Below are 14913 nucleotides of genomic sequence, written 5' to 3'. Positions count from 1 at the left end.
GGGTTTAGCCTCCTTCCTCTTACGTCTCTCACCATTTCTCCACCCAGTCATCTTATAGCGGAAAAAAGAGATACTACGTAGGAAAGAATCGGGAATGGGTTAGGTTAAGAAGTGTCAAGGTGCAGGGAGTGTGAACTGATCAGATCTGGAGTGAACAGAGTAAGTAGTGAATGTAGCAGGAGAGAGTTCGGTCAGATCGCAGTAAGAACTCTTGAGTGTCGAAGGAGGCAGGTTCAGCTAAGCAGGGAAACACTGGAGGCTAGGCGGTGGGGGAGGGGAGATTCCTGTCTCTGCCTGGAAACAGGGAAAGATCTCTGACGGGCTGTAGGGTCAGCTACTGTGGAAAGGCAGAATACAAATTGAAGTATGCGAGGTTGGGGGAGAGGGCGAGAAAGAGGAGAAAGAATGCCTCTAGTTCCTTGAAAGGGAGGTGACTGCGGCAGAGACAGTCGGCCTGGAGGGATGCCTAGGCTGGTATGGACAGACAGGCACTCCCCTTACTAGGTTATATGCACATTCGAAACTCAACTCTTCTTGTGTCCAGACTGAGGTCAGATGGAGAAGGGGCGGAGCCTGGAGGGGTGTGGTCCCATAGCGCTCTCCCATTGGCTCAGTGCCACGAGGGCTTCCTCTCTTCTGGTCCCGCCCCGAGTCTGAGGTGGGCGGGGGGAGGTGGGGAGCCAACTGAACTAAGCGGAGACAGAGGCTGGAGGCTTGGGCGTGGAATGAATGAGCTGGGTACTCGGAACCTTAATGGGGCTGAGCTCTGACAGAGGACTGGACTCTTGACTTGAGGCTGAGGAGGCCGGATACTCTTATTCGTGTGTGTGGCGGTGGTGGTTGGGGATTATGGGGGACTGAACATTGTTCGGAGGAGTCGTGTTACCCGGGGACTGAAAGCCATGAGGAGCCTGAGGGTATCGGGAACTAGAAACAGTATAAAGTACCGGTATAAAGCCAGGCGCGCTTCTTTCTCTCCGAGCCCCCAAAGTTGCCCTAAGCGGTGCACTTTCACACTGTAGAGTTTGGATATACCAGCTACCTGAGGGACTTCCATCTGCAAGCCCAGTTGAGTTCTGTGCCCAGAAATTTTGAGAATATGATTCTTTCCGTCCACTCCGCCCCCTCGCCCCACCCCACCCCCTGCCATCTGCAGTGAGGGCTGTCCACGCCCCAGTCCGAAAGGGTGGCGGCACGGGCCATGAGGAAACCTGGAGCACCTCTCTGGTACTTTAGAAAGGGGAAACGCCAAGTGGGGATATTTTTGAACTAGGGCAATAGCTACCGGATCCTCTGGGGGTGGGGGTAGCAACCAGGCCCCTTGGATTCGATCATTGGCCCCCGGAGCTTGGAGGTACTTGGCGTCAGAAGTAATATCAGTAATACCTCGAAGACTGAAAGCCAGCCGTTCCAGGGCTCCCGAAAGAACCCCTCGACTCAACTCCACTAGTCCTGCCCTTACCAGCCCAGACGCTTCTCTCCCATGGACCTTGTTCCGTGCCAGAATTTTGCTTAGGCCGTTGCGGACGCCCGGCGGGTCCAGATTAACCTGGCCACCGCTCATTCACTCAGGGCTCATAAAGGCAGCATGAAAACCTGGCCTGGATTTCAGGGCCTCTCAGGCGGAGAGGGCTCATTGAGCGCCTAGGGGCAGGAAGGAGGCCAGTGGACCGATGGGTTCTCACTGAACTATTTCTTCTCTTATCCGCCCTTTGGGCCTCAAATTCCCGCCCCCCATCCTCCTTTTCTCCAAGATATCTGGACTTTGCTTCCCCAGCTAGTGGCAGAGGGTAGGATCTGGGACACTCTCTGGAGTCTAGGGGTTGGATCAGAGATGATTCAGGTCCTCAAGCACTGTGGCCTAGTGGGAGCAATGGACTTGGAGTTCTGTATTCCTAGCTCTTTGGCTAACTACCTATATGATATTGGGCAAGCCATTCCTCCTCTCTAGGTCTCAGTTTACTCATATATAAAATTAAGGGGTTAATTGTATTAACCTGAGTTTCCTTTCAACACTGACACATATCCTAGAAACTCTTCTATACCCCAGAAGTCTTCCATATATAAACCTTTTCCCTTTGGCACTGGTACGGTCCAAAAAAACTGTGGAAGGATGAGACTTTCCTGACCCAGGATTCATTACACTGACCCTTAGCCTTCTCTTCATTTACAGAACCCTCCCCTAACCTCCAAATATACTTTCCCTTAGTCACCCCTTTTATCATTGGTTATCCTGAGAGCAGGGAAGTCCAGCTGGCCCCAGGGTGGACCCTGACAGAGGCCAAAGATGGAATACTTTTTCTCCTATAGCCAACGACCCTAAAAAGTGCCAGATTTCAGTTTGTAGACTACTAGGAAGGACTCTAGGGCAGGTTTGCCCAAAGAAAATTTCAATGCTAGCAAAGTATTCCTTTGATATTACATGGGGGAAAGTGTATTGATTACTTCTGTCTTGCTTTAGTTTCCCCTACCTCCCTTTCTTTAAAATCAGGGTTTCCAGGAGCCCAGACAATTGGACCAGCATTCATGGGCTGCCTCAATAGAAGCAGCAGGGATGGTGTAGTGTGAAGAGAGCAGGACCAGGAATCAAGTGACCTGGATTCAAGAACTTTGATGACTCCTGGTTGTGTGATTGTGGACAAGTCACTTCATTTCTGGGTCTCGGTTTCCTCATGTGTAAAATAGGAAAATTGTCTTTGCCCTCCTTAGCTCACAGGGTTGCTATGAGGAAAGTGCTTTGTAAATGTTAAAGCTCCTGTAGATTGAAAGCATGATTTAGGGGAAAGAGTGCTGGATTTGGCCTCAGGGAACTTGGTTTCAAGCCTGATTGACACTTTCTTGATTTGTGACTTTGCTGTAAGTCACATTAGCTCTCTTTGCTTTAAATTCCTCTTCTTTAAAAACATGAGCTGTAATTCCCAGGTCAAAAGCCTTAAAGGACCAAACTAATATTGGAAAGAGGGACCCAGAAACTTTCACCTTCCTTAGGCCTAGTCAGTTACTTTTCCCTAATGCTGTAACCTGTCAATTTTTGTTTTGTGTTATTAGGGGCAAATCTATGGCCCCTCTGTGGACTTGTGGAATGACTTATTGGTCTTCTTCATGCAGGGCAAGGTCACTTATGAATTTGCAAAGCATCAGGGACCCCCACCATAGGGTGTGGAATGACTCATTTCCTCCTGGAAATCCTGATCCACCCCAAGCTACCCTCTGGGTCATCCCTACTTCTGGTTGGGTCCTAGCCCAACTAACCCTATTTCTATTACTTGTCTTCTCAAATGGCAGAGGGAAAAGGTTGGTCCTGGTCTAAGGGGGATATGGAAGGAGGGAACATTTGGGTAGCATTTGGTGGAGATATTGGATCTCTGCTCTTAGAACCCTGTATGTGTGTGTGGGGGGGGGGCGATCACAATAAGTGTTCCTCACACTCTCAGGACCAAGGCAGGTACAGGACCTTGGAGAGGGAGGGAATAGTGGGGGTGGGTACATAAGTGCCCTACTGATCTTCCCGACTCAGCCTTACTTCCCCCATGTTTGCCTTTCAGAAGGACCTGCCTCTGCCCAGAAAGAGTAGCAGGTGAGTTACTGGAGGTTCCCAGGGGTCAGGGTGGGGCTGGGAGGTGGTGAAGCTAGGGCCTTGAGCCATCCTTCGGGCACTGGGGTCTGGAGGCCCTCCGATCTGTGGGGTGCCAGGATCTGGGGCTTGGGTGCTCCCTAAAGCCAGAGGTGTTTTCTGAGGGGGTAGAACCTGGGAGCCTTGGGACTTGGGAATGCCAGGAAGGACCCAGGCCTCTGACCTGTTAGGGGTCTCTTTGGAACTTTGGGAGCTAGGCCTGTGTGTCCTGCGGGTGGCGGCCTAAACTCTGCCTCCCGGGGGTCCTCCCTCTTGGGAAAGGCTGGAGGCGTGTACACAGACAGACACAGACACTCGGGGCCACGTGCCGCCTGTTCAGGCGGGGCCTCCCCCTCCCCCTCCCTCCCTCCCTCCCTCGCTCACTCTGGCCCCCGCCTCCCCCGTGCTCCCTCCCTTCCTCTGTCCCTCGCTGGCTCTTTTGCTCGCTGCTCTCGGCTCTCCCCGGGCTGGGCTGGGCTGGATGCGGCTGCGGCTGCGGCGCTGAGCTCCCCGTCCCTGCCCTGGCCCCGGCCCCGCGCACCTGCCGCCGCCATGTCTCCACCGCCGCCGCCGCCGCCGCCCCTGGACCATGTCTGACTCGCTCTGGACCGTGCTCTCCAATTTCTCCATGCCCTATTTCCTTGACAGCAGCATGTTCCGCCGCACCAAGAGGTAATAGCCCCGCGGCCCCGACCACTCACCCCACCTCCTATACTTCCCCCACTCCCACTGACTGTCATCATTCCCCCCAGAGTTCGGGTCCTATTTGATCCCCCAAGCCCTGGGACCCCTCACTGCCCACTACTCCCCCCATTTCCTCTGCCCATGGAACCTCCTCCAGATCCCGAGATCCTCCCCAACCCCGTGAGACTTTTCCCAACTTGAGGTCCTTCCAGCCCCCAGTCCTAGGCTTGGGCCCTGGACCCTCTCCCAGCCCCCAGCCCTTGCCTTAAGGTGGGGGGGAGGTGGCGAGGAGGTGGCGAGGGAGTTGGCCTGGCCTTATTCTGAGGCGCCTCTCTATATTGCTGCTGCAAGGGCGGGGTCCAGGCCAGGGATGCTGCTGCTGCAGAGGCGGCCCAGCTGCGCCAGATGTGTGTGTGGAGCAGCAGGTCTACTCTCTCAGCGGCCCTGGGAGTTGGGGGTGGGGTGGGGATCGGGGTGAGAGGAAAGGCCGCTAACGCCCGTACATCCTTTGAGGGGGAATGGTGTGGTGGGGGAAAAGCGGAGCTTGGGGCGGGCACAGCGTCTTTGTCTGTGGGCACAGCCGGGTTCTGCCTCTACCACTGGGGTTTGGGGAATTTGGGCGGGGATGGAGTGGAGACCGGAGTGGGGAGGTGGAGAAGGGATGTGGGGGCGCCGTTCCCTGTGAACAATAGCTAAGGCCACCAGGCCTACCCCCCCCCCCCCATTCTCAATTGCCTGATCTAATGAGACGCTTCACTGCAACTGCTGCAGCGACAACACTCGGCAGTCAGGCAGTGGGGGGGGGGGGGGGGCGGGGGAAGCAGGGCTAAAGACATCGCCCTCCTCTGAGCCCCCTTCCAGTCCGTTCTCCCTTTTTCTAATGGGGTTCAGGAAGAACTGGGGCTCCCTGCTCCTCCACTCACACATAGATACACAGGCAGATAAAGGAGTCACAGAGAAGTCCCCCAGACAGGCACAGAAATTCACACATGAAGCCATATAGACACAGTCACACAATACTACAGAGACCTAGACACACATGCAACAGCATCCCCCCCCCCCCCCCCCCCCCCACACCCACCTGTCTTGAGACCGGATGAGATACAATGAAACAGAAACTCTTACCAGATTCAGTCACTGAAACAGAGATACAGAGACAAAGTGAGCTTAACAGAGACTATGACAGAGTTTAGAGATAGAGACTATGAAAAACACAAGACACAGAGACAGATACAAATTCAGTAAGATAGTGTCACATAGAAGTCAAAGAATCACAGAAAGTCACCATGGCAGACATACAGCCACAGACGGTAACAGTCTGTCTGTCTGTCTGTCTGTCTGTCTGTCTCTCTCTCTCTCACACACACACACACACACACACACACACACACACACACAAAGACACACACTCTGACTCCAGACGCCAGGGGGCCCTTGGTTAGGGTGGAAAGGAGACATGGACCCTTGACCTAGAACACAAGCTCCAGGGATGCTCCTAGCACCTGGTCCCCAGACCCCAGATTAGAACCCAGAAAACTACAGGCCCCAAAGCTCATCCAGCTTTGACCCCCGCGAGGGGATAGGAATGGAAGACCGAAGAGCTGAGGGTCGGCTCTGTTCGACTCTGCTCGGCACTGCCCGCCTCCCCTCCCTTTCCTTCCCCTCCCTGCAGCTGCCGTACCAGTAATAGGAAAAGCCTCATCTTGACCAGTACGTCACCTACTCTACCGAGGCCCCATTCTCCACTCCCGGGACACATAGGTGAGTTTTAGGGTGGGGGAGGGGGTGGAAGGCCAAGCTAGGTTTCAGGGACTCTCGGAAAGGGAGTTGGGTTGTCCCGGCAAGAGGCGGGGCCATATATGAAAGGAGGTGGAGCAAGATGGAGCAGAGGCTGGGCTAAATAGGAGAGAGGAGGGGTCCGGTTGGAGATTGGCGAGGTTACGTTGGGTTTGAGCCGGGTTGGATAGTGCAGTGGTTGGGCCAAGTTGGGGAGGGTTAGAATCAAGTGAAGGCAGATTAGAATCTTGGATCTAGAGCTGGAAGCGCCCTCAGAGGCCATCAGAATTGTTGCTCCAGATTGGAGCAAAACCTGCAGGGTTTAGGGACTGAACCACCAGAGAGAATCTAGATTAGAATGAAGGCCAAACAGAGGCTGGGACAGAATGGAGGGAGCAGGATCCAGGTGGAGACACATTGGCTAGGATAGAGGCAAAATTGTAAAAAAGGTCATATGGCCGAGGAGACTAAGAGGGAAGTGTACCCTGGAGGATCCGGCAGCTCTGACCTAAACCTTCTCTCTCCCCCGCCTCAGGCAGCAGTCCCCTGGATAGTCCCCGCAACTTCTCACCCAATACTCCTGCCCATTTCTCTTTCGCCTCCTCCCGCAGGTGAGTGTCCTTTCCTCTCCCCCCGCTGCGCACCCCCAATCCCCACGCCTCAGCTCCCGGGAGATTCGACCACTCTACATGCTGCCTAACTAGTTGCTCCCATACCCATAGGATCGGGCAGGGAGAGAGAAGAGTTCTGGGAATAAGCCACTATGAACCCAGCTGGACCTGCCACGCGTGCGATTCCCGGGGGCCGGGCCCTCAAAGGCTGGGAGGAGTTGGTTTGGGGGCGGGGCAGTGCTGTTCCTAGTTCGGCGCGCTCCCGACAGGCACTTACAGTGTTGCTATGACAACCCCGGATGGTGATACTGGGTGCGCTAGCACTGACTGTCCAACTGGCGAGCAGCGGTCGACCCTCTCAACCCCCGCCCCTGCGCGCGCCCCTGTTTCCCCCGCCCCCCTCGCGCGAGAAAGAAGGTTCAGGAGGCTTTGGGGGAGGGGCGGCCGTTAGCCTGGGGTGAGGCTGAGGGGGGAGGGACTGGGGCTGTGTGTGTATGTGTGAGAGAGTGTGTGTATGAGAAGGGGGTGGGGGATGTGTGTGTGAGAGAGGGGGGATGGATGGGATTGTGTCTTGAGGGGGCACTTGAAGTTATAGTATGAGAGAGGAGAGGGGAGGGGAGGAGGGAGAAGAGGAGACAGGAGAGGGGACATGGGGGGTACATTGAAAAGGGATGGGGGTATATATAGGGAAGGTATATATATATAGGGGATGTGTGGAGGGGTGGGGTCATGGTGCATGTGAGAAAGGAAAGTGGGGTGAGTACATGAGAGGATTGGGGTATATAGAGGGGAGATGGAGCTATGTGAAGGAGGATAAGATGTATAAAGGGAAGATGGGGGTCTGTGTGAGAGAGGAAAATGGGAATACAGAGAGAGGAAATAGGGATTGTGCAAGAGGGCTGGGGTCAGGGTGGGTGAGGAGAAAAGAAACAAGTTCTTGCTGTAGGAGGAGAAGGGGATGTGAGGAGCGTTGGGATCATGTCATACCTTAGAATGAGGAGGAAGGGCCCATTAATGACTATGTGTGTGGGGGAGGGGGAAATGCCAGGGCTGTGTGTATCTATGAGTGAGTATGTGTGGAAGAAAAGCATATGTTTGAGAGACAGAGGGAGGTTTAGGGCCATGTGTAACTTGTGGGGGAGGGGCAGGCAGAAGCTTTGTGAGTGAATTGTATGTTAAGAGATCAGGGGCTCTGCATGTATGGAAGGGTTGGGAGCATGCATGAAGGAGGTGGGATGAGGCACATGATTCTGAACACGTGTAGAGGGATGGGGAAATGTATGCATAAGCGTAGATATCTGTGAGGATGGAAGATATGTATGTGTGTGTAAGAAAGGATGGGGCGTGTATATGTGTGACAGGAGGAATGAGTACATATCAGACGTTTGAGATGGAAGGTTGGGACACAAATGAGTATATTGTGGGAAATAAAGTGGGAACATAGGTGAAATGCATGGAATTGTGTGGTATATAAATGCAGGACTGGAGATGCATATGCATATGTAAGGGAAGAGGGGGACATGGATGAATATTGTATTGAGAAAGAGGGAATATGGAATATATATGACTGTAAGAGGTGGATAGGGACATGTTTAAACTTATATGTGAGGAGGATGAATGTGTGCAAGAGGAGGATGAAGATGTGATGGTTAGAGGCAAGGGATATATATGTGTAGAGAGTGTGTGTGTGTGTGTGTGTGTGTGAGAGAGAGAGAGAGAGAGAGAGAGAGAGAGAGAGAGAGAGAGAGAGAGAGAGAGAGGAGAGAGAGAAGGGAATAAGCATTAAGCACTATGTGCCAGGCACTGTGCTTTATACATATAGCATTTGACACAAGGCTGGGATGTAGGTGCTATTAGTATCCCTATCCCTCATTTTATAGTTGAGGAAACTGAGGCAGAGGTCAAGTGACTTGCATAGGGACATATAGCTAGTAAAGTAAGTAGCTGAGGTCCAATTTAAACTCATGTTTTCCTCACTTCAGACTTAACAGTCTATCCACTAAGAGGTATATGTGTGAGGGATAAGGTGGGAAGATAGAGGTATGTGTATGGGAAAGTGAATGGATCTTTGAGAGATGTAAGATGAGGGTCTATGTTTATGAAAGGGGGTTGGATGTGGTCTGTTTGTGGGTGTCGGGGGTTTACATGAGTGAAGGAGGATGGGGGTATGTGTGTGAGAGTCGGTGCATTGGAGAATGGGAATGAGAATTCTGTATATGACTAGGGCAGTAGGGGGTTCTGTGCATATGGGTATGCAGGGAGACAATATATGTGTCTGTAAAAGAGTAGAGATGGCTTCCAAGTAGATTTGCACAGTAGACAGATCTCTAGATTGGAGTCAGGAAAACTTGAATTCAAATTCTGCCACTGTGTGACCCTTGGCAAGTCACATAAACTTTTTCACTTTCAGCTTCCTCATCTGTAAGATGTTGATGTAGATAATAGCACCTAATTTTTTACAGTTGTTGGTATCGAATGAACTAATATATGTAAAGTGTTCTGCAAACCTTAAAATGCTTTACAAATGCTGGATCAGATAGAAGGACGTGTGTGAGAGAGGGGTCATGTTTTTGTGTGTAAGAAAAAGGCAAGTGAATGTGGAGGTCATAGTGGGAATGAAGGGATGAATGTGTATAAGAAGGGAATACCAGAAGTCTGAGAAGGCATAAGGGTTAAGGTTAGGGTTAGGGTGGGTCTGCAACTATGTGAGTGGAGATGGGAGATCTTTGTGTATGTATGAGAGACAATGGATGGGGGAATCTCTGTATGAGAGAGAGGATGGGGAGGCCGGTGTGTGCACAAGAGATTAGGATGGGATTTTTGTGTAGAGGGTCTATGTATGAGAGTGTGGTTGGATATGTGTGTGTGTGTGTGTGTGTGTGTGTGTGTGTGTGAAAGAGAAAGGGAGCGCATGGCGGGGGGGGCTGTGTGCATGAGAGACAAAGACGGGATCTGTGTGCATAGAGGGTTTGTATATGAGAATGAAATGGATATATGTGTTAAGAGGGAGGACTGGTGTCTATGTGTGTACATGAAGGTGGCAAATGGCTTATTAAGGGAGATGAGAACATGTGCATAAATGTCTTTGTGTGTGTGAGAGAGAAGGTAGGAGAAATAGAGAAAGGTTCTGTGTTCATATGAGAGAATTAGTATGGGGTACATCTGTGTGTGTGTGGGGTGGAAAGGTCTGTGTTCAAGGGCAGATGGATGAATGTGAAAATGAGAGGAAGACAGACAGGGGCACTAATGTGAGTAAAGGGGAGATTTGGGGATCTCTGTGTGTGAGGGGATAATCGTGTACATGAAAATGAAGGCCAGACAGGGAGATGTATGACTTTGTATATGAGAGGATGGATGTCTGTAGGAGAGAGAGGGGAGGTAGGTCTGTATGTAAATGAGAGACTAAGGATGGGTGGGGCCATATTGTATTAGAGTCAGAATGGAGGGAAATTCTGTGTACATATGTATATCTGGGGGGGGCAGTGGGTATATATGTATATAAGTAGGTAAATGTGTATGTAAGGGGGGAGAAGATGGGGGTTCCCTTTATGTGAGAGGAAAGGGGAAGGGAGTTTATATGAGGAGATGAGAGGATCTGTGTGGAGAAGGGCCCAGGTGGTTTTTGGGACCTAAGGGGGCAATGAGTATTTTTGTGTGCCAAAGAGAGGATAAAGGGTCTGTGGGACAAGAGAGATCATAGGTAGCATGTCTATCAGGGTGTTAGGGAAGGATGATTTTTGTTTGTGAAGGACAAGGGAAATGGGAGGTGGGGCATGTGAGGGAGATGCACATATTTTGATGGGGGGAGGTAGAATTGTGTTAAGGGATGGGGGATAGGGGCAAGGGTGTGTGAGAAAGATGGGCCTGGGTGTGAGAGAAAAAGGAATTGGGGAATGGAGATAAGTGAGAAAAGGGGGATTGGAGCACTGGAATATGGGTGAGAGAAAGTGGATGGAGGACCTGAGTGTGAGAGAGGAGGAAGATGAAGGACAGGTTGTGTGTGAGAGAAGATGTTGGGGTCTAAGGGAAGGCATGTTTGTGAGGCAGTGGCTTTATGTGTGAGTGTGAGAGATGGGATGGAAGTGTGTAAGAGAGGGAATGGGGCTGTGTATATGTGTAAATAGGGGAATGGGGATGTCTGAAAGGAAAGTGGGGATGGGAGAATGTAAGAAAATAAGATGGGTATGTATGAGGGGAAATGAGTGTATGTGAGAAGGTTGTGTGTTAAAAAGATGGAGGATACGTATGGAGGCATCAACTGTGTGAGTGTAAGTTAGGAGAGATTATTGTGTGAAAAGGGTTTGGGCATGAGAGGGAGTACATTGTGAGAGAAGATGAATGTGTATTGTATGGAGAGAGAGAGAAGGGAAGGAGAGGATGAGTTTGTGTGTGAGGCAATGAATGGATGGGCATGGGTGAAAGTGAGGGGAGATGTGTGGGTGGGTGTGAGAGGGAGGAGTTTGGGGTGTGAGAAAGAGGAGGGATGGGTTTGTGTGTCAAGAGGGTAAAAATGTATCTGACAGAGTGGAGATGGGTGTGTGAATGATAGGGAGAAGAGTGTATATAAAGGAAGAGGGGATGAATGTGTGTATGTGTGTGTGTGTGAGTGACAGTAGGGTTGGATATGTGTATGTGAAGAGATAAGGTGGGATAGCCTGTGTGTAAGAAATGGGGTTGGGAGTCTCTGTGAGGAAAGAAAGGGATTGGGGGTCCATCTGGGAGGTTGTGAGTAAGGAGGATAGTGTGTATATGTGTGTGTTTGAGGGAGAAACTGGGGATGGCCTTCGTGTGAGAGGGGGTGTGAGTGGATGGTTGTATGCATGAGAGAGCAAGAGGGGCAGAAAGGAAGGTGTGTGTGTGCATGTGTGTGTATGTGTGTGTAAGAGATGGAACAAATATGTGCTTTGGAGTCTTTGTGTGAGTGGGGATGGGTCAGTGGGTGAGTAAGACATGGAATGAGCTGGTCTGTGTCAAGATGGGACAGAGAGTGCTGTGTAAAGGTCAGTGAGGAGATTAGGCATGGGAGAGTTTCATGTTTGTGAGAGAGAAGGTTTTGGGGTCTGGAGGAGACTGGGGAGGGTGTAGATGAGAGATGGGGAATGTGTTTATGTGACTGGAAAGTGCATTTGTGTGCAAGGGAAAGAGAAGTTGGGGGTTGGTGTGAGGGGGAGATGGGAATGTATGTTTCTGTGAAGGAGTGGAGTGCATGTGGATATGTGTAAGGGGGGATGGAACCATTTATAAGAATGTGGTAGAGGGTGGATAACAGGGAATTAAGTGAGAGGGGAATATGAAGGCATCTATATATAAAGGGGGAGTGGTCTAGTGTATGAGAATAGAGATGGGGCCTGTTTATGTGAGAGGATGAATGGGGGCCTGTATGTATGGAAGGAATAGGAAAATTCTGTGTATATATGTATATCTGGGGGGCAGTAGGTATATATGTATGTATTTGTGAGTGAAGGAGGGATGTAGGATGCATGGGGTAGGGAGAAAGGGAGGGATATATATTTGAGAAGGAGAGCAGCTAATAATTGTTGGGGAGGGGTAAAAGAGAAATGGGTGTGGGTTATAAAAAGTGAGAATATGGTATGTGTATGAGACAGAGAAAGTCAAGTATGGGCTGGTGTGATTATATGAGAGTAAGAGGGGCCAAGTGATTGAGGCAGAATTGGTGTTTTATGAAAAAGACATGGTTTATATATTTTAGCGGAAAAAGAGGCAATAGGTATGTGACAGACAGGTGGGTAATAGGTGTACATGTGTACAAGGGACAGGCAGGGAAGGAGATAAGGTAGAGGAGAAATGGGGACATGGATGAGAGAAACATGTATGAGTGTTTTGAGAAATACAGGCATATGAGAGTAGGGTGGGATGGGGACATATGTGGGAATATATATTTAAGATGAGTAATGTATATTTGTGTATGACTGTTTGGATGGATAACAGAGAAGGTATGTGGATATGTATGTGTATGAGAAATGGTGATGGGTGGGGATATGTGTAAGGGGGAAGGGGAATTTAAGTGAGAAAGGGGGATGGAGGCATATGTATATGGGTTTGAGGTAAGAGATAGATGGGGACATAGATGAATGAATATGTGTATATATGTGGGAGAGATGAAGATAGGGAGATGGGAAAGGGGTGAATGAAGACATGGAGAGAGTGTGATTGAGAGGGGAGATGGGGACGTGTATATTCCCAAAGGAATGAGAATGTGGGTCTTAGGTGTGAGACAAGGGAACTGGGGAGTATGGGAAAAATGGGATGGGTTTATATGTGTTAGAGAGGAGAGACAGAGGTATATGAGAAAGGGTTATGGATGTGTGTGAGAGGGGTTGTGAGAGAGAGATGAATGTGAATGAAGGGAGAATTGGGGTGTTTGTGAGATGGAGGATGGATGCTAGTGTGTATGTGTGTGGGATTATGTGTGAAAAGAGAAGGCATATGTGTATGGGAGATGGGGGATGAATTTGAGCAAGGTGTGTGTGTGTGTGTGTGTGTGTGTGTGTGTGTGTGTGTGTGTGATGGAGAGAGTAGATGGATATGTATGTGAAGGAGAAGGGGGATGGTATACATGGGTGTGTATGGTGACCAAGGAAGGATTGAGGCATGTGAACAAGGAGTGGGAACTTGAATATGTGTATATGAAAAGGGGAGATGGTGAGTCTTTATGTGAGAAGAGGTGGAATGGGTGGGGTCTGTGTGTGTGTGTGTTTATGTGTGTGTGAGGTAGAGAATGGGAGTCTCTGTGAGAAGGCACATAGGAGGGGTGGTCTGGGTATTTTAGGAGAGAGATCTCTGTTCACAGTAAGGGGAGATTAAGGAGGTTTATATGTGTGAGAAGGGGGACAAGGTAATTTATGGGGGGGTATGATGTTCTGTGGGAGAGTAGGGAAGAGGTAATCTTTGGGGAGTATATAAGAGAAATGGGAGTGTGTGTGTGTGCGTGTGTGTGTGAGGGGAAGGGAGGGAGGGAAACTTGTAGGAGGTTGAGAAAAAGGGATAGGATATGGGTGTGAGGGGTAAGGGATAGGCTAGAGGTAGAATGAGGTTAGGATATGCATATATTGGAAGGAGAAAGGTATAACAATGTGTATGTGTTTAAGATAGAGAGATGTATATGTGAGAGGAAAAATGAGTTTATGAGAGGAGAGATAAATGTGTATGGGGGGATGGGAGAAAGGGGTGATGCAAGTATGCTTGTATAACAGATGTATAAGAGAATGACCAAGTTGTAGGGAGGAGAGAAGGGGTACCAATGTTTGTGTGTATAAGAAAGGGCATGGCTATTGTGAAGGTGAATGGAGGCATAGAGTTATGGATTGTGTGAGAGAGGGGCATCTGTGTGTGAGGAGAAAAGAGATGGGTATTATATGTGTGTGAGAGAGAGTGGGGCAAGGGGAATGCAGTGGGGGTAGGAAGGATGGGTCTAAAAAAGTGGGAGAAAACTGGGTGTGTATATATGTGAGGGAGAGAAGTGAGATGGATGTGTGTGTAAGGCACAGAGGCACTGCTATGTATGGGAAGGTGGAAGGTAGGGATTGTGGTATGAGAAAGAAGGGGGCATGGGTAGTGTTTGTGTGTATGTGAAAGAGAAAGGGGGAGAAGCATGGGTAGTATGGAGGGAGCTTTGGCATGTGTAGGAGAGGCTGCGTGTGAGGAGAGAAGGGGAATGGGTATTGTCTGGATTTAAGACTAGGGAGAAGGTGTTTACATTGTGTGTGAGGGAGAGTGGATATTATGGGAGGGAGAGGAGATGACGTTGTAGAGGGAGAGGGCAATGGGGTTATGGATCTGTGTAGAAGAGGAATATGGGAGATATGGGTTTATATGAGAAAGAAAGGGAAATAGGTATGTGGGGAGAGAGGAGATGGGGGACTGGGGAGGAGAGAAGGATTATTGTGTGAGGGGGCAATAAAGAGGATGGAGGGTAACAGAGAATATTGAAGGTGTGAAGGGGAGGGAAAATAGATATAGGGATCTGGGTAACGTGAGAGAAAAGAGGGGAAGGGAGGAAGGGAGGCAAGGAAGGAGATTGGCTATGAGGAACTTAGATATGGGGAAAGAAGAACAAGTCCATGTTGTTTGAGGTTAGGCAATGTTAGAGGGATAAAAGGAGTTTATGTGTGTGAATGGGACAGGGGGAGTCTGTGTATGAGGGCAGAAGGGGAGGTCTGTGTGTGAAAAAGATGTAGGTAGGAATGTTCACATGAGAAGTATGAGGAC

General features: G+C 50.0%; 1 protein-coding gene across 2 annotated transcripts in view; it reads left to right on the top strand.

Moving 5' to 3' along the window:
• Positions 1–4018: 4018 nt before the first annotated feature.
• MAST1 (microtubule associated serine/threonine kinase 1) overlaps positions 4019–14913 on the top strand; it is a 28825-nt gene continuing 17930 nt past the window's right edge. For both annotated transcript variants that reach the window (XM_069082959.1, XM_069082958.1), the window contains exons 1-3: positions 4019–4285; positions 5970–6058; positions 6609–6684. In XM_069082959.1, the coding sequence (XP_068939060.1) occupies positions 4203–4285; positions 5970–6058; positions 6609–6684 (248 nt within the window). In that variant the 5' untranslated portion in view covers positions 4019–4202. The remainder of the gene's footprint in view (positions 4286–5969; positions 6059–6608; positions 6685–14913) is intronic.

The sequence above is a fragment of the Petaurus breviceps genome, unplaced genomic scaffold (genome assembly GCF_028583685.1).
Source record: "Petaurus breviceps papuanus isolate PSGF00001 unplaced genomic scaffold, PetGlider_PUasm1.0 172, whole genome shotgun sequence".
Classification (NCBI taxonomy): domain Eukaryota; kingdom Metazoa; phylum Chordata; class Mammalia; order Diprotodontia; family Petauridae; genus Petaurus; species Petaurus breviceps.
This window is presented reverse-complemented; position numbering and strand designations above follow the sequence as displayed.